This window comes from Aquarana catesbeiana, linkage group LG05 (genome assembly GCF_042186555.1).
Source record: "Aquarana catesbeiana isolate 2022-GZ linkage group LG05, ASM4218655v1, whole genome shotgun sequence".
In the NCBI taxonomy this organism is placed as follows: domain Eukaryota; kingdom Metazoa; phylum Chordata; class Amphibia; order Anura; family Ranidae; genus Aquarana; species Aquarana catesbeiana.
Genome location: NC_133328.1, coordinates 368,280,146 through 368,306,058, shown reverse-complemented (window position 1 = coordinate 368,306,058; position 25,913 = coordinate 368,280,146). Strand labels below are relative to the sequence as shown.

The 25,913-nt window shown below is 45.6% G+C and overlaps 1 protein-coding gene across 3 annotated transcripts in view; it reads right to left on the bottom strand.

Annotated features, from left to right (window-relative positions):
• The window catches only part of MYLK4 (myosin light chain kinase family member 4), a 236,582-nt gene that overhangs the window by 16,786 nt on the left and 193,883 nt on the right, over positions 1 to 25,913 (bottom strand). For all 3 annotated transcript variants that reach the window (XM_073630957.1, XM_073630958.1, XM_073630956.1), the window contains one exon: positions 11,342 to 11,451. In XM_073630957.1, the coding sequence (XP_073487058.1) occupies positions 11,342 to 11,451 (110 nt within the window). The remainder of the gene's footprint in view (positions 1 to 11,341; positions 11,452 to 25,913) is intronic.

Below are 25,913 nucleotides of genomic sequence, written 5' to 3'. Positions count from 1 at the left end.
TGTTTCGAGAACAGATGTCAGGAAGGTACTGTCAGAAGACAGAATAATAGCGACAGACAAATCCATATTCCCCAAATGCCTGGAAGAAGAGCTAACGTGCGCACGCATATGCGCATGCACCGGAATGTGAACAAATGTGTGTGGCACATACCGTAACAGATAAAGGCGCCAAATGGGCTATTTAAGCTAGATCAGCACCCAGGATCAGTGCTGTCTCATCTACAGCCTTCCCGTAATTGTCCTGTTACCTGTTGATCTGTTTCTGTTCCAGTTATTGACCCAGCTTGTTCTGACTACTCCTGCTCTCCACCTGCATCAACCTCGACTCCTCTACTTCCTCCGCATCTGTACCCGATCTGACCGCATGTGTATGACCTAGCTTATTTGACCCTGTCTGTGTTTCAGTCCTCACGGAACTAACCAGCTGCAAGCATCTGCCCGTTAGCCACTGGGACCTGCTCTTCTGCTTTTTACATCCAAACACCAGCCTGTTCCAGTTTACAGGACATCCGCTGTCATCTGGCATGCCAGCCTACCAGCAACCCAGCAGTCAACAAGACCACCGGCACTTGTGTGACTCTGCACTCCTGCGCAGATAATCTTATTTTTTTTATCTTGGAGTAAGGATGTTCCTGTACTATCTGGACCACTGCCCACCTCTTTTTCCTTTCAGGGTTTGATAAGATTAACATGTTAAATTTGGTAGCATGTTCTCTTTGGGGAATAATGGAGACTGGGTTCCAGGCGCTAATAGCTGAAAAGTCATTATATGTGGTCACAGCTCAACAGTGCTGCTGTCCAGTAACATGGGATTGAATGCTAGGAAACTGAAGACACAAAGCTGACAGCGCTCAGGAGCTGAGAAGATGTGATGAGTGGTGGTTCAATAAGTCATAGGGAATTCTCCAGTACAATTGTTGGCAGTTTATTCACCAAATGTAAAAACAACAATGTACTTAAATGATTATGGGGTTACGTTACCACGCTGGTTGTGAGGTTGGCTAAAGCACTGATGAATAAGCTCTGGGATGGGAAGATCTGTGGGAGGTGTCAACCATAGCGGCCATGGGATGGAAGAAGCAAGCAGTGTATGCAAGCCAGACCAGCCAGTGTGTGTGGATGAAATCACTGGAGCCCTGGACGGAGGCACGGTACTCAAATAGAGAGGCCTCATGTAGGAATGATGTCACTGGTACTCTGGATGGAAACACGATCCCGGAAGAGGAAGCTGCCATGGCCAGCATGGAACGCATGCTCCCCTGTTACCCTGACAATGCGTTGCGCGCGCATTCGCTTTATCAAGTCAGATTTCTTTACATTTTGTGAATAAACTGCCAACAATTTGATGGAGAATTCTTATGACTTATTAAACCACTACCCATCACATCTTCCCAGCTCCTGAGCACTGTGAGCTTTGTGTGTCTTTGGGGCATGGTAGATCTTATACAGTGCCTTGAAAAAGTATTCACACCCCTTTAAATTTTCCACATTTTGTCATGTTACAACAAAAGACTTAAATGTATTTTATTAAGATTTTATGTGATAGACCAACACAAAGTTGCACATAATTGTGAACTGGAAGGAAAATGATAAATGGTTTTCAAATTTTTTTACAAATAAATATGTGAAAAGTGTGACGTGCATTTGTATTCCACCCCCTGAGTCAATACTTTGTAGAACCACCTTTTTCTGCAATTACAGCTGCAAGTCTTTTTGGGGCTGTCTCTACCAGCTTTGCACATCTAGAGGGTGACATTTTTGCCCATTCCTCTTTGCAAAATAGCTCAAGCTCTGTCAGATTGGATGAAGAGCGTCTGTGAACAGCAATTTTCAAGTCTTGCCACAGATTCTCAATTGGATTTAGGTCTGGACTTTGAATGGGCCATTCTAACACATGGATATGCTTTGATCTAAATTAGGGTTGTCCCGATACCACTTTTTTAGGACCGAGTACAAGTACCGATACTTTTTTTCAAGTACTCGCCGATGCCGATTACCGATACTTTTTTTTTAATGTCACGTGACAGTTTTTTTTTTGCTATTTTTTTTTGGGGGGGGGGGTGAACGTTGTATGTGTGTGTGGTTTTTTTTTGTTTTCTTTTACAATTTTTATTTTTTACAATAATATTTTTTTATTATTTATTGTTTTTTTTTGTTTTTTTTTAAATCAGCCCTGTTGGGGGGCTTTGGTGAAATATCAGGGGTCTTAACAGACCTCTGATATCTCCCCCTTGAAACAGAGAAAGAGACAGAGGATAGAGATTCCCCAGTCCCTTTCTCTGCAGCGTCAGCTGCACTGAGAATGAATGGAGAGAAGACAGCGGCTCCTCTCTATTCATAAACTGACACATCGTAATCACAGAAGATTACAATGTTTCAGTTATGTGAATGGACAGAGTCAGCTGACTCTATCCATACACAAAGGAAGGAGGGGGAGGACGGAGGAACTGAGGGGGAGAACGGAGGGGACAGATGAGAGAGGAATGCAGGGGACAGATAAGGATAGAGGAACGGAGGGGGAGTACGGAGGGGGACAGATAAGGATAGAGGAACGGAGGGGGAGTACGGAGGGGACAGATAAGGATAGAGGAATGCAGGGGACAGCGGAGAGGCACAGAGGAACGGAGGGGGCACGGAGGAGGATGCAGTGACAGTCAGCTGTGAGCGATCACCGCTGTATGTCACTAAAGCTGGTGAAAGCCGCTGGGGGAGAATCCTGTAACTCCCCCACGCGCCGATCACAGCTGTCTTCCAGGTATCGGGGGAAGCATCGGGAGCATTTGCCCGAGTACAAGTACTTGGGCAAATGCTCGGTATCGGTGCCGATACCGATACTAGTATCGGTATCGGGACAACCCTAATCTAAATCATTGCATTGTAGTTCTGGCTGTTCTGATGTTTAGGGTCATTGTCCTGCTGGAAGGTGAACCTCAGCCCCAGTCTCAAGTCTTTTGCGGACTCTAATGCCCTGTACACACGACCGGTTTTCCCCTCGGAATAAACTCTGAAGGTTTTTCCGACGGAGTTCCGACGGAATTCCGCTCAAGCTGTCTTGCATATACAAGGTCACACCAAATTCTGACCATCCAGAATGCGGTGACGTTCAACACGTACGACGGGACTAGAAAACGGAAGTTCAATAGCCAGTAGCCAATAGCTTCCGTCTCGTACTTGCTTCAGAGCATGTCGTGTGTACACGGCATAACAGGTTTTCTTCTAAGATTTCTGTATCTATCTCCATCCATATTCCCATCAACTCTGACCAGCTGAAGAAAAGCATCAACACAACGTGAGGCTGCCACCACCACGTGAGGATGGTGTGTTCAGGGTGATGTGCAGTGTTAGTTCTCCACCACACATAGCATTTTGCTTTTATGCCAAAAAAGTAAAATTTTGGTCTCATCTGACCAGAGCACCTTCTTCAACATGTTTGCTGTGTCCCCCACATAGCGTCTCGCAAATTGCAAACAGGACTTCTTATGGCTTTCTTCTTGCCATTCTTCTATAAAGGCCAGATTTGTGGAGTGCACGACTAACAGTAGTCCTGTGGAAAGATTCTCCCACCTGAGTTGTGGATCTCTGCAGATCCTCCAGAGTTACCATGGGCCTCCTGGCTGCTTCTCTGGTTAATGCTCTCCTTGCCCAGCCTGTCAGTTACGGCCATGTCTTGGTATGTTTGCAGTCATGCCATTCTCTTTCCATTTTCCGATGATGGATTGAATGGTGCTCTGTAAGATGTTCAAAGCTTGGGATATTTTTTTATAACTTAACCCTGCTTTAAACTTCTCCACAACTTTATCCCTGACCTGTCTGGTGTGTTCCTTGGTCTTCATGATACTGTTTGTTCACTAAGGTTCTCTAACAAACCTCTGAGGGCTTCACGGAACAGCTGTATTTATACTGAGATTAAATTACACACAGGTTGACTCTATTTACTAATTAGGTGACTTCTGAAGGCAATTGGTTCCACTAGATTTTAGTCAGGGGTATCAGAGTAAAGGGGGCTGAATACAAATGCACGCCACACTTTTCACATATTTATTTGAAAAAAAATTGAAAAACATTTATCATTGTCCTTTCACTACACAAATATGTGCCACTTTGTGTTCCCAATAAAATTTATGAAAATTTCAAAGGGTATAAATACTTTTTCAAGGCACTGTAGTTAAATCTTCCTTTCGTACCGCCTGCTATTTTATCTAGAAATTTGCCCTCAACAGCTGGCACCAATACAAGAACTCAATCGACAGGCTGAAATTCTCTGAACTTAATGAACTAGTTGGATAATCAGCTTTGAGCCTCTTGCCCAGCCTGCAAATGCTCTCTTAGTATGGACATCACATGTGCCATTCAGTTCTGCATTTGTGCAATGTGTCCCACTATACTGCAATAGGGTCTAGTTCCCATGTATCTTTAACCACACCTGTTAATGAACAAGCTCAAAGGGCAAGAACCTAGTGGATGCCTTGGAACCTGCCATATGGCAAATAACAAATGCTATAGAAAACAATACCAATCACAACCATTGTTTTCAAGCACTTTCTCAAATGTCCTATTTAGGGTTTTGCTGACCCGTTCAACTAACCCATTAGTTTAGGAAAGATACACAGAAGTCTGTAGATGCTTAATTTTAAACACTTTGCATAACCTCTTTATAACCATAAAGAAGGTCCCTTTATTAGTTAGGATCTTGGACAAAAACTATGTTCTTGCAAACATCTGAAACATCTCCCACAGGGCCGATCCTGGCCGGGGTGCACGGGGTGCAGTGCACCCAGGCGCCACAGAGGTGGGGGCGCTGTCCGCTGAGTGCTCCCCTCCCTCCTCCTCTCCTTTTCCGTAGGCAGCTCTCTCCAACGGTCACCGCCACTGCTGTCGCTGTTCCCACCATCCCCCCTTCCTCCTCCTGTCAGAGGAGGAGAGAGAAACAGCCGGCTGTCTCTGTGTTCAGAGAGAGGCCAGCCGCGGCCGCGCAGTGACGTCATGGGGCGGCGGGGCGGCCCGAGCCCGACATGTTCCACTTCTCCTGTGTGTAACTCCGAGTCCCGCCTGCTGCCCAAGCCTGAGCTCTGTTCTTCACCCGGGCGGCGCGGCTGCACACTGTCCTCTCCTCTCCAGCTGCCGCCCGGGTGTTTTTAATTAGCCTAATGGAGGGGGGTCTGTACTAATGTAGGGGGGGTGATTTGTCCTGGGGGGTCTGTACTAATGTAGGGGGGTGGTTTGTCCTGGGGGGTCTGTACTAATGTAGGGGGGTGATTTGTCCTGGGGGTTCGTACTAATGTGGGGGGATGATTTGTCCTGGGGGGGTCTATACTAATGTAGGGGGGGGTGATTTGTCCTGGGGGTCTGTACTGATGTAGGGGGGGTGATTTGTCCTGGGGGTCTGTACTAATGTGGGGGGGTGATTTGTCCTGGGGGTCTGTACTAATGTAGGGGGGGTGGTTTGTGCTGGGGGGTCTGTACTAATGTAGAGGGGGTGATTTGTCCTGGGGGTCTGTACTAATGTAGGGGGGTGATTTGTCCTGGGGGTCTGTACTAATGTAGGGGGGTGATTTGTCATGGGGGGCTGTACTAATGTAGGGGGGGTGGTTTGTCTGGGGGGGTCTGTACTAATGGAAGGGGGCAGGTGGTTTGTCGCAGGGGTCTGTACTAATGGAGGGGGGTGGTTTGTCCTGGGGGGTCTATACTAATGGAGGGGGGTGGTTTGTCCTGGGGGGTCTGTACTAATGGAGGGGGGGTGGTTTGTTTTGGGGGGTCTGTACTAATGTAGGGGGGTGGTTTGTTCTGGGGGGTCTGTACTAATGGAGGGGGTGGTTTGTCCTGAGGGGGGTCTGTACTAATGTAGGGGGGGTGGTTTGTCCTCGGGGGTCTGTACTAATGGAGGGGGGTGGTTTGTCCTGGGGGAGTCTGTACTAATGGAGGGGGGTGGTTTGTCCTGGGGGAGTCTGTACTAATGGAGGGGGGTGGTTTGTTCTGGGGGTTCTGTACTAATGGAGGGGGCGGCTTGTCCTGAGGGGGGTCTGTACTAATGGAGGGGGGGTGGTTTGTCCTGAGGGGGGTCTATTCTGATAAAGGGGGGTGTTTTGTCCTGGGGGGTTCTATACTGAGGGAGGTGTTTATACTTAATGGGAGGTCTGCACTGACGGAGGGGGGTCTATACTTAGTGGAGGGGGGTCTGTACTGAGGGGCGACTATAGTTGGTGGAGGGGGGGTGACACCATGTTTTACTGCACTGGGTGACACCAAGCCTTGTGACCCCACTGCAGCCGCGGGCTCTTGTTTCCCCTCTCCCTCTCCTCCTTGCACGCGCTGCTATACTAGTGAGCGGTGCACTATGTTTCTTTCCCCGCCTTCATATCGGCCAGGGAATAAAAAAAAAGGAGCAAAGAAGAGGATTGTGGGACATGTAGTCCCAAGGACTGGCAGCTCCACTGTAACACAGAAACTGCAGCCCACACAGCATGCTCAGCTGAATGGGAGAGAGAGAGCAAGGAGCCCAGGAAAGCTTTCAGGGAAGTGCACCCAGGACTCCAGAGGGAGAGGACAGTGCTGAGGGAACACCACCAGAGAGAGAACCCCGCTGCCCTGCACCACATGAGGGAAAGCAACACAGCCTGGCACCATCCCTGGTGGAGAAAGGAATGTAGTCTTTGCCAGAATATAGATCTGGGCTCTACCCAGCGGAGTCACCACGGGCAATTCAGAGTGAGCTGACTCCTGATCAGAGGAACTGTTGTTGCTGTATCGCTGGGTCAGGTGAAAGGGCCGATCGGCCATTATTTACTAACATCCACAGGAACTGCAGTCTCTGACCATCTCTTGTAACATGTTTGCAGTCTCCGACCATCTCTTGCATCATGTCTGCAGTCTCTGACCATCTCTTGTTTCATGTCTGCAGTCTCTGACCATCTCCTGTATTATGTCTGCAGTCTCTGACCATCTCCTGTAGTATGTCTGCAGTCTCTGACCATCTCCTGTACTATGTCTGCAGTCTCTGACCATCTCCTGTATTATATCTCCAGTCTCTGACCATCTCTTGTAACATGTCTGCAGTCTCTGACCATCTCCTGTAGTATGTCTACAGTCTCTGACCATCTCTTGTAACATGTCTGCAGTCTCTGACCATCTCTTGTAACATGTCTGCAGTCTCTGACCATCTCCTGTAGTATGTCTGCAGTCTCTGACCATCTCCTGTAGTATGTCTGCAGTCTCTGACCATCTCTTGTAACATGTCTGCAGTCTCTGACCATCTCTTGTAACATGTCTGCAGTCTCTGACCATCTCTTGTAACATGTCTGCAGTCTCTGACCATCTCTTGTAACATCTGCAGTCTCTGACTATCTCTTGTAACATCTGCAGTCTCTGACCATTTCTTGTATCATGTCTTCAGTCTCTGACCATCTCTTGTATTATGTCTGCAGTCTCTGACCATCTCCTGTAGTATGTCTGCAGTCTCTGACCATCTCCTGTAGTATGTTTGCAGTCTCTGACCATCTCCTGTATCATGTCTGCCGTCTCTGACCATCTCCTGTATTATTTCTGCAGTCTCTGACCATCTCCTGTATTATGTCTGCAGTGTCTGACCATCTCCTGTATTATGTCTCCAGTCTCTGACCATCTCCTGTACCATGTCGGCGGTCTCTGACCATCTCCTGTACCATGTCTGCAGTCTCTGACCATCTCCTGTACCATGTCTGCAGTCTCTAACCATCTCCTGTATCATGTCTGCAGTCTCTGACCATCTCCTGTACCATGTCTGCAGTCTCTGACCATCTCCTGTACCATGTCTGCAGTCTCTGACCATATCCTGTACCATGTCTGCAGTCTCTGACCATCTCCTGTATCATGTCTGCAGTCTCTGACCATCTCCTGTACCATGTCTTCAGTCTCTGACTATCTCCTGTACCATGTCTGCAGTCTCTGACCATCTCTTCTACTATGTCCGGGGGCTCTTTCTAACAGATTCTCTAACAGAAGCCCTCTCTGTGTGCATCAGAGAGACTCCGCTCCAGGTCTCTTTAGTGTACGCTCTTCCTGTATTTTCTTTATTGTTAAAAGATCATGGGAGGATCCCAGGGCAACGAAGAGTTCTTAGGGGAACATCTCTGTGTTTGAGTCGTTGCCATAGAAACATTTGTAAAGGGGAGGAGTTGGTAAGATGACCACGCCCACGTGGGGGCGCCAGAAATATTTCTGCACCCAGGCATCTGTGACCCTAGGATCGGCCCTGATCTCCCATGTGATAACTCTAAATGAGGTAATTCTTTAACTGATTGTTTCTGGGTTTTTGAGTGTTTATTGACAGACTGGGCAGGAATCACAGAAGTTCTGGATCTCCCTGTCTACCCTGGGCCAGTAAAAATATTGCAAAACCCATTCCTGAGTTTTAGCTTTCCTAAGATGAGCATCAAACACATGAGCATGAGCCAAATGTAACACGTTGTATCTAAAAGGCTGGGGTATCACTAGTTGTTCAACCACTTTGTCATGCCCCTTGGTGTTTCTGTGTAACAGATTATGATTTACAGCAAAGTGGGGAACTGCACATCCACCCCAGATTGCCGTCTGTGTCTTACTGTTTAAGACTAGAGATAAGCCAAATGTAACTAGATTTTGGTTTGAGGCAGATTTGGTAAACAGTACTAAAGTATGGATGCTAAATGCAAACCCCACTGAAGACAAAGGGAGCTGACTGTTAATCTTTTGTCATGTAATTTATTTATATGTTGGCAAGAGAGGTGGGATTTAACATAGAGATACAGCACATATGCGTCCATGGTTGCAAGAGATTATGCACCCTCAGTATGTGCTCCAAGCACACCGACCAAGCTATCAACAACAGCTCTCAGTCAAGGATTCTGATCAGAAGACAGTGGGATGGGCTCCCTATTATGTAACCAAATTTTGAGGGGGGTGGGGGTGGGGCTGTGCACTGATCCATAGCAGTCCAAATGCCTCAACATGGGGTGGTCTGTGTGTGTGTGTGTGTGGGGTGTACCTGAATCTGTAAGCCCTCTTTAATAATAAGAGGGCTACCAGATACTAACAAAATGTGTTTTTCAATCCGTTCCCCTTTGTTTACATTCTGCTCTCAATCGTGAATTCTCTGGTGACGGCTGAATATATTGGGGTAGGGAAGAGTCATGGTTCTTAAGATGGTGGCTTCCTCACAACAAGCCTGAGGGGAACTTGTTAAATTTAGTAGCAGTAGTAATAATGCTGCTAGATATATCACTTCCCACTGCTGCTGGAGGTTCAACTTGGCTAAACACCAATTTAGTTCGGCCTCTTTCCAAACTTCTAATCGGGATAATTTTGGTCTGAACATAAGTTCGGACTGAACTGGCATTAGACATTTCTTCAGATGGCTCCTTCTTATTTTCAAAGGGTTACAGGATCTTTAACACCAATTTAGTTCGGCCTCTTTCCAAACTTCTAATCGGGATAATTTTGGTCTGAACATAAGTTCGGACTGAACTGGCATTAGACATTTCTTCAGATGGCTCCTTCTTATTTTCAAAGGGTTACAGGATCTTTAAATTTTGTCCATATATGACCCAGTCTTGCTTCATTAACAGTTCATGGTGTGACCCCTGCATCACTTCCACCTTTAGTGAGGCAGTCCCCACTGGGGTGGATAGCTTTGGGATGTCCACATCTCTCTACGCACAAATTACATCCACTCATTCTTCAGGTATCAGCTTTCCTTGTAACCTGTCAGATCCCATAAGAGTGATGACATTCCAAAAGTTGAGGCGTGCCACAACCTCCCATCCATTAACCCGCATCACACAATCCTGTGGATTTACAGTTGCAGCAGTATGCACCACATAAGGATACATGGAGAATTGTTGGCCCAAGGTAGACTCCATCATGCCATTCTCTTAGGGCACTGGGCTGCTAGAAAACCCAAAGAACCTTGAGGGGTTCTCTTTCAGCTTGACTTTTTTTTGGAGAGTTAGTTGTCAAGGTGCTTTTTGAGGCAGTTTTACACCCCCAGGGGACCTTGGGGCTGACGTGCATTCCTAGCTCGGGAGTGGCTCTTTCGATAAAAAAAGCACCCCTAAGAACCCTACCCAGTAGTACAGTTTCCTGGAAAGACAACTATAAATCTGCACAGGGTGACCCATTCCACAATCTTAATGGGGATCAGCACCTTTGGTTGTAGCCAATTCTGGTGCACGTGCATCAGGGAATAAAGTTGTGCACGTGCAGGTTTAGTCTTGTCAAAGCTCCAGGTATGGACAAGGATTGCCCTCATGGTTGGAGGTACTCCCTACCTGGCCAATATTTTACCCTTCAACAGTTTTTAGTTGCATGCCGATTCCAGGGGCAAGCTGAACTATGCCTACTGGGGATCCACAATCAGAATTAGAAAACCAGCCAGCCCTTTTCTCATGACAATTCATTCAAAAAGCATTGGAAAAGCTTCAATGCACTGCCTTTTGCTTGTCTAGAATGTTTGCCACATTAAGCTGGCTGTTAGCAGGATCCAGTTACCTAACAGTTACCTTCAATATTATCCTATGGCTCGATGCTGGAAATATTTATTCAGAATGGCTGCAGCTACAATGACGTTGGCATGAGACTGTAGCAATGATCAGGACAGTGACCTACATCTTATGCCCTGTACACACAATCGGACTTTCCGACGAAAAATGTGCGATCAGAGCTTGTTGTCGGAAATTCTGAACGTGTGTGGGCTCCATTGGACTTTTTCCATCAGAATTTCCGACACACAAAGTTTGAGAGCTGGATCTAAAATTTTCCAACAACAAAATCCGTTCACGTAAATTCCGATCGTGTGTAGACAATTTCCGACGTACAAAGTGCCACGCATGCTCAGAATCAAGCAGAAGAGCAGCACTGGCTATTGAACTTAATTTTTCTCGGCTCATGTTCTTGACGTTCGGAATTTCCAACCAACTTTGTGTGACCGTGTGTATGCAAGACAAGTTTGAGCCAACATCCAAAGGAAAAAATTCGATGGATTTTGTTGTCGGAATGTACAATCGTGTGTACAGGGCATTACTCTACATCTACAGTTAGAAACTATTTTGCATCCAGACTTTCTTTGCTTCATGACAGATGCAGATGTGGTAAACACTTTGGAGTTCATTAATATCAGAGAAAAGAGAATTGCAAAAGTAAAGTTGTTGCCCATAGTGACCTGTCAATCTCCTTGCTTTATTTGTTTTCATAACATGAAAGGTGATACTTGAGTAGTTTACTAATCAGAATGCTTGAAAGTCATATGATACCTTACCTGGTTTCTGCAATTGTATGTGAGCCATGGCTTTTATATATACATCAAGAAAAGGAAAAAAATAAATACACTTACTATTCCATAACAAGGACTAAGTCATTTCGGGACTCAAAGGCATCATATAACTGAATGAGATTAACATGATTCAGCTGGTTCATGACTTGAATCTCATTTTTCACTTCCTCCTAAAAAAAATAAACGTAATATTTTTATTAGCAACATTTCTGCTCCCACTTTGAGTATCATAGCTGAGCAACCAAGTACCATTGATGTTTGTTCACACTTGTGCAACAGCCAGCATTGCACAGCCACGACTAGGGTATAAAAGATTACGTTAAGGCCTTACCAAGCTGCCTGGTCACTCCACTACCCAAACTTGTTCAAATCAGACACTCTGACACCAACTGGAATTTAATGGCCCTAGCAGCCACTTTATTTAACAAAATATAAATAACAAATTAAATAACCTATATAAATACCAAATATACATAACGAAAAACAGCAACAGATTGAATGTATACTGGAGTCTCAAGTCCCTTGTAGGCAACCAAGTTATACCTATGACCCATAACGTAGGCCTCCAGTAGCACCCCATTTACTCAGAGACAGGGCGAGGTACTCAATTACTGAAATAAAGGTACTAAATTAGGGGAAGCCATACCCAAGACGGGTCCTAACCTATAGACCTTCACCACTGCTTAAATTCTAGGGCCTTGAACCCTGCCAGTCGCCATGACAGATCCCCTATCCCCAAGAAAACTCAACCCTGTAAGAACAAAATCCACCACTGTGACACTCACCCGGGATAGAGGCTTTTGGAGGGGACTGAATGCAAGCCTCTTGCCGACCGATTATGGGCCCTGGCATTTGGGGGAACAGTGCTCTTTGTGAGCTGTATGCCTGGGGACCCTTGAGATGGTATTACTGTGGATTCGGGTCCTGGTCCCCCAGGACACACAGACTCTGGGGACCCTGGATTTGCAATATTGGAAACAGTGGCTGATTCATAATCCTGGGACAAACACTGTTAGGAGATGCTGATGTCAATTCCAGACACCCAGCTGAAGCACTGACAGCCAGACAGAGAGTTAATGACTTCTTACCCACATCTACTGAGGTCAACTATTCCTTGCAGCCAAGAAAGGAGATCATGTGGACAGACTTTGCGAGTTCACTCTGCCTGACTAACGCATGTCCAGACCAGGTGGAGGTCTGGGACCTTGTTAGTCAACCTTTGATGGGGGAGAAATGTGACAGACTCACCCGGGATGGACGCTTTTGGAGGGGACTGAATGCAAGCCTCTTGCCAACCGATTATGGGCCCTGGCATTTGGGGGAACGGTGCTCTTTGTGAGCTGTATACCTGGGGACCCTTGAGGTGGTATTACTGTGGATTCCGGTCCTGGACCCCAGGACACACAGACTCTGGGGACCCTGGATTTGCAATATTAGAAATAGTGGCTAATTCATAATGCTGGGACAAATACTGTTAGGAGATGCTGATGTCAATTCCAGACACCTGTCTGTCTGTTGCCTGATAGAATGTGTTTATTGTAAATAAGTCTAGTATGGGATCTAAGAGTCATTAGATCCCCATTGTTGTTTGTGTTAATTAACTCTGCTATTGTGTAAAGAAGAGTTCTGTGTTGATTTGTGATAATGTTGATTGGATTTTCTGAGCTACAAGACGGACAGTCTGGCCTAAAGGTCATGACTGAGTCATCTAGGCTGTCTAAAGGGATTAGTTAATTAGCCCATGTTAATTAGGTTTCTGGTCATAGGTGTATGTTCAGAGTAATATGAGCAGGAGGTATGCACCTCCTCTTTTACTGTATAAAAGAGCCTGTATTACTTTCAATAAAAGAGATCCCTGTTTGAACTTACATACAGCCTGCCTGGTGTTTGTTCTGAGCTATCACAACTGGATTCGAATGGCACATAGCTGTAGTTCAAATCCCAGAGCATTGGATGACTGAACCATCAGACGTTGCGATCTGCAATATGATTCTATAGCAGCAGAGGAGTGTCGGGAGAGTGGAACCGAGCGAGCAGGGGCTCGTTACATTGGTTGGCAGCCGTGGGATTTGCTCTCCAGTTACTGGGACACTCCAAACCAGCCTGCAGGAGAGCCACACTGAAAGACTTACTTGAGAGCCGGGAGGGACCGATGGGATCGCGCTTCCTTGCTGTGAACACATCCAAACCATCACCTGGAAACAAGGTCCAGATAGCAGGAGAGGAGAGGTACAGATACCAGCCACCATGGATGAGGAATTCAGAAGGAGGTTGCGAGAGATGCAGATACAGCATAGAGGACCAGTATCAGAGCAGGTCTTGCTGGGATGGTTTGATTCTATCCGCTGCAAACTCTGGAAGGAAGCGCTAGCCCGTGAGCAGCGAAACCAGGGAAAAGTTCTCCCCTCCATCCATGTAAGGTACTGGTCGCAGTATGAAGTGCGAATGCTGTTATTGGGGGAACAGCCGAACCAGGAGTGGACAGCTGAGTTAAGCAGGCTGATCCGGGCAGAAATGCGGTTGGACGAGAGCTACAGAGCCCTCCAGTGGTATGTAGCCCAAGTGTGCCCGTGGACAGCGGATGACAGCCCCACGGAAGGCTTTGATGGTCTGGGATTGTTGTACTGGAGGCTGTCCAGGGACCCTGACTTTGGGAGTGATCGGGAGTGGCGTTTGGAGGAAATAATGGAGCACAGAGAGCGAAGACTGAATGTCTCGGAAGTGCACTGGACACAGGAAGATTTGGAGTTTCTGGCCATTCAGGAATGGGAGCTGGAGATTGCCTACAGACAGCTGCTAGACTCTGCTTAGCAGCAGGGTAGGGCTCCCTTTGCCTGGGACTATCAGGAAATACCAGTTGACAACTCTGAAATCTTGGCTGAAGAGTCGACAATGTGGCAGAGTAACAGTGTGCTTTGCCAACCTGCCCCCGCAGCTATGGACGTGGAGGTCTTATGGCGGGTGGAGCAAGTGCTGACTGACCTTGATGAACCTGTTTCTGCATTGGATGATCTTGGATGGAGGAATGTGCCTGTCCAGCAGAATGCCAGAGAATCGGCAGTGGAAAATCTGGAGATTGCTATCCCCAAAGCTGAAGTGCTGACAACAGGGCAGAGCTCTGTTAACCTCTGCCCAGCACTGATAGCATCTTCTGGGTTCCACGGAGAGGAGATGGTGAACCTTTATCCCCAGACACCAGTTGCAGAGACAGGGGATTTGATAGACTTTTCTGCTGAGGAAGAACAACCTGGTGAGCCTCCAGCAGAAGAAGAGCTGTTATTAGGGCCAAACTTCACTGTGCTCTGCCCAGCACCAACAGCAGTATCTGTGGAGTTACAAGGAACTTCCCCAACTGAAGTGCTGGTCACCAGACAGAGGGGCCAAGATCTCTTCCCTACACCTGTAGCAGTTTCGGAGGCTCAGGGTGAGAAGGTGGCAATCACTTCCCAGCAGCAGACACAGGGGGAGAAGGGAGAGGTGTTCTTTGTCCCTCCCCAACAGTTGGGCAGGGTGGAGGAAGCGATCTTTCCTCCCCAGCAAAGATCCGTGCACCTGGGAGACAGTACCACAGACATGTCATCCCAGCAGCCAGATGAGGGAATGGAACAGGAAGCAGCCGGCTCACCTCCCCAATGGCAGCTGCACAGTTTGGGAGTGGAGGAATCCAGCCTCCTGCCCCAACGGTTAGCCAGAGCAGAGGGTGTGAAGTCACCAGCAGAAGTGCTGGCAACAGGGCAGAGTGCTACCAACCTCTGCCCAGCACCAGCAACAACTGTGGAGATCCAGGGAGCTGGGGCAGTCGGCCCCTCTCTCCGGCGACAAGCTGATGTAGTGGAGCTGCTACTCCCAACTGAATGGCTGGCAACAGGGCAGAGCGCTACTGGCCTCTGCCTCGCACCTACAGTTTCTTCTCAGCTTCAGGGAATTGGGACAGTGGGCCCCTCTGTCCAGCAACAGGCCAAGCCATGGAATGGTAAACACCACCCAGATGAAGCGCTGACAGCCAGACAGAGAGTCAATGACCTCTGCCCCACACCTACTGAGGTCAACTATTCCTTGCAGCCAAGAAAGGAGATTATGTGGACAGACTTTGCGAGTTCACTCTGCCTGACTAACGCATTTCCAGATCAGGTGGAGGTCTGGGACCTTGTTAGTCAACCTTTGATGGGGGAGAAATGTGACAGACTCACCCGGGATAGAGGCTTTTGGAGGGGACTGAATGCAAGCCTCTTGCCGACCAATTATGGGCCCTGGCATTTGGGGGAACGGTGCTCTTTGTGAGCTGTATGCCTGGGGACACTTGAGGTGGTATTACTGTGGATTCCGGTCCTGGTCCCCCAGGACACACAGACTCTGGGGACCCTGGATTTGCAATATTAGAAATAGTGGCTGATTCATAATGCCCGGACAAATACTGTTAGGAGATGCTGATGTCAATTCCAGACACCTGTCTGTCTGTTGCCTGCTAGAATGTGTTTATTGTAAATAAGTCTAGTATGGGATCTAAGAGTCATTAGATCCCCATTATTGTTTGTGTTAATTAACTCTGCTATTGTGTGAAGAAGAGTTCTGTGTTGATTTGTGATAATGTTGATTGGGTTTTCTGAGCTACAAGACGGCCAGTCTGGCCTAAAGGTCATGACTGAGTCATCTAGGCTGTCTAAAGGGATTAGTTAATTAGCCCATGTTAATTAGGTTTCTGGTCATAGGTGTATGTTCAGAGTAATATGAGCAGGAGGTATGCACCTCCTCTTTTACTGTATAAAAGAGCCTGTATTACTTTCAATAAAAGAGATCCCTGTTTGAACTTACATACAGCCTGCCTGGTGTTTGTTCTGAGCTATCACAACTGGATTCGAATGGCACATAGCTGTAGTTCAAATCCTGGAGCATCGGATGACTGAACCATCAGACGTTGCGATCTGCAATCTGATTCTATAGCAGCAGAGGAGTGTCGGGAGAGTGGAACCGAGCGAGCAGGGGCTCGTTACAACCACTAAATAGAGGGGAAGGAGGGTGCAAAGATTCCCTGATGTCTGACATCTTCCTACTGAAACTTTCTTGGGACCGCCCTGCCTACAACCCCCTACGGACCCCACCCGTCTCGTCCGCTTCACCAATCAGGTCAGTACTCTTCCTTCCTGCATCCTACAAATTTTACCAACTTTCCACCCCAGTCCACCACTCCCCTTTTAACCCAGTCATGCTGTCCCTCCGTCTATTCCTTCCGGGTTTTTCCTCCAGGCCTGACTTTTCCTTTCCTGGCCACAGTCTAGTTCATACCCCTCTGTAGTTCTTAAAACTACACGAGAGACATAATTACATTGCTGGTGCTGCCAGTGGATGTTACTAGTTGCAGAGATACACCCACATGGCATGACTGACATCTCTCTCATCCTTGCTTATGATGTATTTAGGAATGACAATGGATGTTACTATGTTCAAATATGAAACAGCCTACTGCATCCCACAGCATGAGATGCTAGGTCTTCTGGGAAATGTAGTCTCTATGCATGCCTCCCAACTTTTTGAGATGGGAATGAGGGACATCTATTATGTAGCCATAGGACACACCCCCTGCTATGCCCCTTAGAGGAGAGTTATAAAAAAAAGATTAATTAAACCCAAAAGTACTTTTTTTATTCCTTTAAACTGGCTCTGAAATTTAGAAATGCAATTCAGAAATTGGATGAAAGGTTTAGCACTGGGGAACACTTTTCGAAAGATAAAAAGTGCATTTATATATATAATTATATACAGGGCTGGCCCAAGACATTGTTCTGCCTGGTACCAAGAATTAAATGCTGCCCCACCCACCACAAAAAAACAAACACGCCCACCAAAATGCCCCCACATGCATTATTTTATATCATGATAACTAAAGTGGACCTGTCATGGCTCTATACATGTATATAGGAGTATAAAGCAGACCTGTTAAGGATGTTTACAAGTATAGGAGTAGAAAAAGGACCTGTTATGGCTCTATTCATATATAGGAATATAAAAATGACCTGTTATGGCTCTATTCATGTATAGGAGTATAAAAAGGACCTGCTATGGCTCTATTCATGTATAGGAGTATAAAGAGGACCTGTCATGGTACTGTACGTGTATATATAAGTATAAGGAGGACCTGTCATGGCTCTATTCATGTATAGGAGTATAAAAAGGACCTGTTATGGCTCTATTCATGTATAGGAGTATAAAAATGACCTGTTATGGCTCTATTCATGTAAAGGAGTATAAAGAGGACCTGTCATGGCACTATACGTGTATATATAAGTATAGAGAGGACCTGTCGTGGCTCTATTCATGTATAGGAGTATAAAAAAGAACCTGTTATGGCTCTATTCATGTAAAGGAGTATAAAGAGGACCTGTCATGGCACTATACATGTATATATAAGTATAAAGAGGACCTGTCATGGCTCTATACATGTAAAGGAATATAAAGAGGACCTGTCATGGCACTATACGTGTATATATAAGTATAGAGAGGACCTGTCATGGCTCTATTCATGTATAGGAGTATAAAAAGGACCTGTTATGGCTCTATTCATGTATAGGAGTATAAAAAGGACCTGTTATGGCTCTATTCATGTAAAGGAGTATAAAGAGGACCTGTCATGGCACTATACATGTATATATAAGTATAAAGAGGACCTGTCATGGCACTATACATGTATATATAAGTATAAAGAGGACCTGTCATGGCTCTATACATGTAAAGGAGTATAAAGATGACCATCATGGTTGTTTACATGTATAGGAGTATAAAGAGGACCTGTCATCGCTCTATACATGTATGTAGGAGTATAAAGAGGACTTGTCATGGCTTTATACATGTGTATAGGAGTGTAAAAGGACGTGTCATGGCTCAATACATGTATGTAGGAATAAAAAAAGGACCTGTTATGGCTCTATTCATGTATAGGAGTATAAAGAGGACCGGTCATGGCATTATACATGTATATAGAAGTATAAAGAGGACCGGTCATGGCTCTATACATGTATATAGGTGTATAAAAAGACCTGTCAGGGCTCTATACATGTGTATAGGAGTGTAAAAGGATGTGTCATGGCTCAATACATGTATGTAGAAATATAAAGAGGACCTGTCATGGCTCTATACATGTATGTAGGAGTATAAAGAGGACATGCCATGGCTCTATACATGTATGTAGGAGTACAAAAAGACCCGTCAGGGCTCTATACGTGTGTATATAGGAGTATAAAAGGACATGTCATGGCTCAATACATGTATGTAGGAATATAAAGAGGACCTGTCATGGCACTATACGTGTATACATAAGTATAGAGAGGACCTGTCATGGCTCTATTCATGTATAGGAGTATAAAAAGGACCTGTTATGGCACTATTCATGTATAGGAGTATAAAAAGGACCTATTATGGCTTTATTCATGTAAAGGAGTATAAAGAGGACCTGTCATGGCACTATACATGTATATATAGGTATAAAGAGGACCTGTCATGGCTCTATCCATGTAAAGGAGTATAAAGAGGACCTGTCATGGCACTATAAGTGTATATATAAGTATAAAGAGGACCTGTCATGGCTCTATCCATGTAAAGGAGTATAAAGAGGACCCATCTTGGTTGTTTACATGTATAGGAGTATAAAGAGGACCTGTCATCGCTCTATACATATATGTAGGAGTATAAAGTAGACTTGTCATGGCTCTATACATGTGTATAGGAGTGTAAAAGGACGTGTCATGGCTCAATACATGAATGTAGGAATATAAAAAGGACCTGTTATGGCTCTATTCATGTACAGGAGTATAAAGAGGACCGGTCATGGCATTATATGTGTATATAGAAGTATGAAGAGGACTGGTCATGGCTCTATACATGTATGTAGGAGTATAAAGAGGACCTGTCATGGCTCTATACATGTATGTAGGAGTATAAAAAGACCCGTCAGGGCTCTCATGGCTCAATACATGTATGTAGGAATATAAAGAGGACCTGTCATGGTTGTATACATGTATAGGAGTATAAAGAGGACCTGTCATGGCTCTATACATGTATATAGGAGAATAAAGAGGACCTGTCATGGCTCTATACATGTATAAAGGAGTATAAAGATGACCGGTCATGGCTCTATACATGTATATAGAAGTATAAAGCGGACCTGTCATGGCTCTATACATGTATATAGGGGTAGAAAGAGAACCTGTCTAGGCTCTATACATGCATAGGAATATAAAGAGGACCTGTCATCACTCTATACATGTATGTAGGAGTATAAAGAGGACCTGTCATGGCTATATACATGTATGTAGGAGTATAAAGAGGACCTATGATGGCTCTATACATGTATATAGGAGTATAAAAGGACCTGTGTGTGGCCGGGAAGCCACGATGTCAGCCAGCCACCCGCAATCGCTTCACAGGGAGCCAGAACGGGGATCTGTCAATGTAAACAGACAGATCCCCATTCTGACACGGGAGGCGAGACAGATCTGCTGTTCCTAGTGATTAGGAACAGAGATCTCTCTCCTCCTCTAATCAGTCCCATCCCCCCCGTTAGTAACACCTCCCAGGGAACACATTTAACTCCTTCCCTGACAGTAAAATTTACATAGTAATCAGTGCATTTTTATAGCACAGATCGCTGTATAAATGTCACTGGTCCCAAAAATGTGTCAAAAGTGTCCGATCTGTCCGCAATGTCGCAGTCTCGCTAAAAATCGCAGATCACCGCCATTACTAGTAAAAAAAAAATAATAATAAAAATGCCATAAATCTATCCCCTATTTTGTAGACACTATAACTTTTGCGCAAACTAATCAATACACACTTATTGCGTGTTTTTTTTACCAAACATATGTAGAAGAATACATATTGGCCTAAAATGATGAAGAAATTTTTTTTTTTGGATGTTTATTATAGCAAAAAGTAAAAAAACATATATATTTGTTTCAAAATTGTCGCTATTTTTGTTTATAGCACAAAACATAAAAACCGCAGGGGTGATCAAATACCACCAAAAGAAAGCTCTATTTGTGGGGAAAAAAAAAGGACATAAATTTTGTTTAGGTACAACGTCACGCGACCGCACAATTGTCAGTTAAAGCGACGCAGTGGCGTATCGCAAAAAAAATGATTGAAGTGCAATATTTCTATTATTACATTGTTATATAAAATAAAATAGTTCAACTCACCATAATGCAGAATCAGTGGGAGCCCTGAGCGTGTCACTTGCCAACGTCACCTGCCTTCAAATGTGGATTGTCACTTGCCGCGTCACCTGTCACCAGATGCGGATTTTCACTTGCCACGACGTCACCTGCCACACATTGCAGATTGTCACTTGCCACAATGCCACCTGCCACACGTAGTGGATTGTCACTTGCCACGTCACCTGCCACACATTGCGGATTGTCACTTGCCACAACGGCACCTGCCACACGTTGCAGATTGTCACTTGCCACAACGTCACCTGCCACATGTAGCGGATTGTCACTTGCCACGTCACCTGCCACACATTCCGGATTGTCACTTGCCACGACGTCACCTGCCACACGTACTGGATTATCACTTGCCACGTCACCTGCCACACATTGCGGATTGTCACTTGCCATGACGTCACCTGCCACATGTTGCAGATTGTCACTTGCCACGACGTCACCTGCCACACGTAGCGGATTGTCACTTGCCACGTCACCTGCCACACATTGCGGATTGTCACTTGCCACGACGTCACCTGCCACACGTTGCAGATTGTCACTTGCCACAACGTCACCTGCCACACGTAGCGGATTGCCACTTGCTGTGTCCCAAAGTAAAGGCAGGCAGTAGAGAGATGATGTAATCTCTCTGCTGCCCGCTGCTGCACAGTGAGGGCGGAACTGCAGTGATGCAGGGAGGGCAGTGAGAGATTATGTCATCTCTCTGCTCCCCCGCCCACCGGTGTTCTGACGAGAAAGGCCCCCTGTCGAATAATGCCCGCCCTGTACTGCGCAGTACGGAACGGCCGAAAGCCGCCGAACATAAGAATAAGCTCCCGATGCTCATGCAAGTCTGCAAGGGGCGGACTTGTTCATGATGGGAGCGTGTGAGCGGCGGATGGCAACAGAAGGGGGCGTATTATGTAATGATGGGCAGTGGTGCTAAGATGGGGACGGAATATGTCACAAAAGCTGAAACACATCTCCTAAGCAAATATATCTCTGCTATTATTCCTACACAAATTAAGGGCAACACGTGTAGGAAGAATAGCAGAGATATATTTGTTTAGATGATGTGTTTGCGTGTCGTGACAAATTCTGCCCCCATCTTAACAGCACTGCCCATCATTACTAAATACGCCCTATTGTGTGTGCAATCCGCCCCTCACACGCTCCCATCATGAACAAGTCTGCCCCTTGAAGACTTGCACGAGCATCGAGAGCGCGTGGCACTATGTCGGCTATAGTGCGCAGGCGCCGTCTACAGCTGATCATCAATTTGGATGTTCGGAGGCTTTCGGAGGCACGCTACTGTGCAAGCACTGCGCATGCGCAGTACCGCGCGGGCATTATTCGTTAGGGGGCATTTATCGACAAGACACCTGCCCGCTGATTGACCATCGGCGCCGGGCTCCTCACAGTGGGATCCCCAGCGGAGCAGGCGGAACAGGCTGGCTGGCTGGAGGCAATTTGCCGCCCCCCTGAAAGTGCCACTTGGGACGATGGTACCATCGGGTCCCATGGTAGGGCCAGCCCTGATTATATACATCAGACCAAACTGAAGGTCAAATGAGGACAAAAGAGGGACAGATGGATTTTGTTCCTAATATTCTTCCTTGCCTCATGTGAGGGCCATGTTTACTCTGAGTGCAGTCCCTCGAAATCAGGGACAGTTGGGAGCTATGCCTATGCAGGTATATGAGGATGTTGAGCTCTGCTTCTTTCCACCCTCAGTGAGAGCACTGCAAGGGAAAGGTGAAGAATGGAGCAGTCATGAGACAAACGTTAGCAAGAAATAATAATTATATTTTCTAAAATGTAGCAAAAATGTATCAGGGGAGGGGGTGGTAACGGAGGCTATGTATGATTATTGCTGACTAGGGCTCTGTTTTAACCACTTAAGCCCCAGTCCACTTGGGTGGCCAAAGACCAGAGCACTTTTTGCGATTCGGCACTGCATCACTTTAACTGACAATTGCGCAGTCGTGCGACGTGGCTCCCAAGGAAAATTGATGTCCTTTTTTTCCCACAAATAGAGCTTTCTTTTGGTGGTATTCGATCACCTTTGCGGTTTTTATTTTTTGCGCTATAAACAAAAAATAGCGACAATTTTGAAAAAAACGCATTTTTTTTAATTTTTGCTATAATAAATATCCCCAAAAAATATATTAAAAAATTTTTTTTTCCCTCAGTTTAGGCTGATACGTATTCATCTACATATTTTTGGTAAAAAAAAATCACAATAAGGGTTTATTGATTGGTTTGCGCAAAAGTTATAGCGTTTACAAAATAGGGGATAGTTTTATGGCATTTTTATCAATAATTATTTTTTATTAGTAATGGCGGCGATCAGTGATTTTTATCATGACTGTGACATTATGGCGGACAGATCGGACACTTTCGGCGCAATTTTGGGACCATTCACATTTATACAGCGATCAGTGCAATTAAAAATGCATTGATTACTGTGTAAATGTGACTGGCAGCGAAGGGGTTAACCACTAGGTGGAGCTGTAGGGGTTAAGTGTGTCCTAGGGAGTGATTCTAACTGTGAGGGGGAGGGGCTGTGTGTGACACAACACTGATCACTACTCCCGATTACAGGGAGCTGTGATCAGTGACAGTGTCACTAGGCAGAATGGGGAGAAGCTTGTTTACATCAGCATTTTCCCGTTCTTCCTTTCCGTGAGATGATCGCATCATCAAGACATCAAGTCCGCAGGACCCGCAATCGCGCTCAAGAAGCTTCCGGCGCACATGCCCGCAAGCCGCCTCTTACAGGGCAGCGTACAGGTATGTGATTCTGCCTGTATGTGCCCTTCTGCCGACGTATATCGCCATGAGGCGGTCAGGAAGTGGTTAAAATAACAAGGATGTGTTCCTGTGGGTAAAAAGCACACATTTACTCTATGAAAAGGTTTTATGCAGCGCAGAGGAAAAAGTACAAGCAGATGACCTTTGGAATGAACTGCTGCCCGTATTAATATACTATCACCTAAGTGAAGTACACAATTGTAGTACAATTCGTTTAAAAGGAGTGTAGGTGTGGCACGGTTCCAATTTAGAAAACACTTGAGTGTTTAACTTTTAAACCTGATAAGTGGTACCTTTGTGTTGTATCTTCACTCTTAAAGGTAATTTCCTTTTTGGTGTTGCACCTTGCAGAGAGTGTAACACACCGAACACCAGCATACTAATTCAGTGAATGTATTTGTCATACGGAATCTCTTCCTTAAGCCCGGGTTCACACCTATGCAAATTAGATGTGCGTTTCCCCGCATCTAATTCGCATAGTATGAGAATGTGACTGGCTCCCTATGGAGCCGGTTCACATATCACCGGGGCGGCTGCGGAGCGCACTGCACAAAAATGATTTGCGTCTTTGGCTCCGTTTCAGGGCCGAATTCAGGCATAGAAGTGCCCCTGATTCGTCCCTGAAACGGGGAACAGGGATGCACAATGCTCCTCTGCGATCCGCAGCCCGGTATAGTGTGAACCCGGGCTCAAAGTTTAATTTATTTAGTGCTGCACTCTGCAGAGGGTACAACACAAAAGTACCACCTTATCAGGTGTAAAAGTTAAACACTCAAGGAGTTTTCTAATTGGAACAGCGCCACACCTACACACATTTACTCTATAACTTGTGACATTTATGATGATTCTACTGTAAAGCATTCTTAAGTTATTTACAAATTTAAAAAGTATCTATTTTTAAATTTTGCTATCTTTTTAAATGCAAAATAACATTAAAACAAAAAGTTTAATTGTTAAAAGGGAAGTATGGGAATGTTTAATTTTTTTTTAATCATACTTTCCTAGGTGGATGCAGCATCGGTCCAATGTTGCATCTGTTCCCCGCCAGGTCTAATGCCCTGTACACACGGTCGGACATTGATCGGACATTCCGACAACAAAATCCATGGATTTTTTCCGACGGATGTTGGCTCAAACTTGTCTTGCATACACACGGTCACACAAAGTTGTCGGAAAATCCGATCGTTCTGAACGCGGTGACGTAAAACACGTACGTTGGGTCTATAAATGGGGCAGCCAATAGCTCTCGTCTCTTAATTTTTTCTGAGCATGCATGGCACTTTGTGCGTCAGATTTGTATACACACGATCGGAATTTCTAACAACGGATTTTTTTGTTGGAAAATTTTATAGCAAGCTCAATTCCGATGAAAAATGTGTGATGGAGCCTACACACAGTCGGAATTTATGACAACACGGTTCTATCACACATTTTCTGTCGGAAAATCCGACCGTGTGTACAGGGCATAAGACTGAGAACCAAGCGATCAAACACCTCTGTTCACTTGGTTCTCAGAGCTCCCTGAGCAGAGAGCTGGTAACTGCTCTACCCCCCCCCCCCACCTCGCTCACTGGAGTGCTGGACTGTGAAGGGGTGGGAGCGGCCGGCTCAGACTCACAGCAGTTTAACTCAGCTAGGCAACTAGCATTTTCAGAGGGAGACCAACTACTGAGTAATATAATGTAACGGTCCCTTGCAGAGGTCTGCAAAATTCCATCTGTACAACACTAAAATTATGCAATACCCATGCAAAGGGGTATGCCTTTTTTATACACTGTATTTATTGGCATATAACACACATTTTTTCACACTGAAAATCGGGTGCAAATAGCGTGTGCATGTTTTACACCGATACTTCAATTTTAGCTGCCTTGGAGGGGACAGGGAGGGGGGCGGGATGAGTGCTGTCAGATTACATACAGTAAGAATCTCCTGTTTACTTGGCAGCCTCTGTAATAGGAAGTCCTGTCTCCTGGGCCGCCATTGGACTGTTCTGTCTATCATAGAAGAGTCTCACTGTATGCAATCTGTCGGCGTTCATCCCGGCCCCCCTCCCTGTCCCTTTTAGGCTGCAGATGGGCATCCATCAGGCTGCACTGATGGCAATGTTGAGGCTGCTGCATTGAAGGCAATGGTGAGGCTGCTGTATTGATGGCAATGGTGAGGCTGCTGCATTGATGGCAATGGTGAGGCTGCTGCATTGATGACAATGTTGCGGCTGCATTGATGTGGACTGATGAGGCTGCATTGATGGCACTTGTGAGGCTGCAGATTAATATTGATCAGGCTGCATTGATGGCAATGGTGAGGCTCCAGATGGGCACTGCCCCCTATTTTGCTTCAAAGTTCCTTATTTAAAATGCAATTTTTTTTTTCCTGAAACTTCCCTCTTAAAATGAATGTGCGTGTTATACACCTGTGCGTGTTATACGCCGATAAAAATGGTAATTACTGTAGTATAATCATTTCTTCAGTTGACTTGTCTTGTTCTATAGTGAAACTGTGGAACAATTGTGTCTTTCACACTACAGCATTCACAAACATAGAAAATAAAGAATTTTCTAAGAAAAAGATTCTGGATCAATTAGATACCCAGTAATTGCTACAGGCAGTTCTAAAAGTTT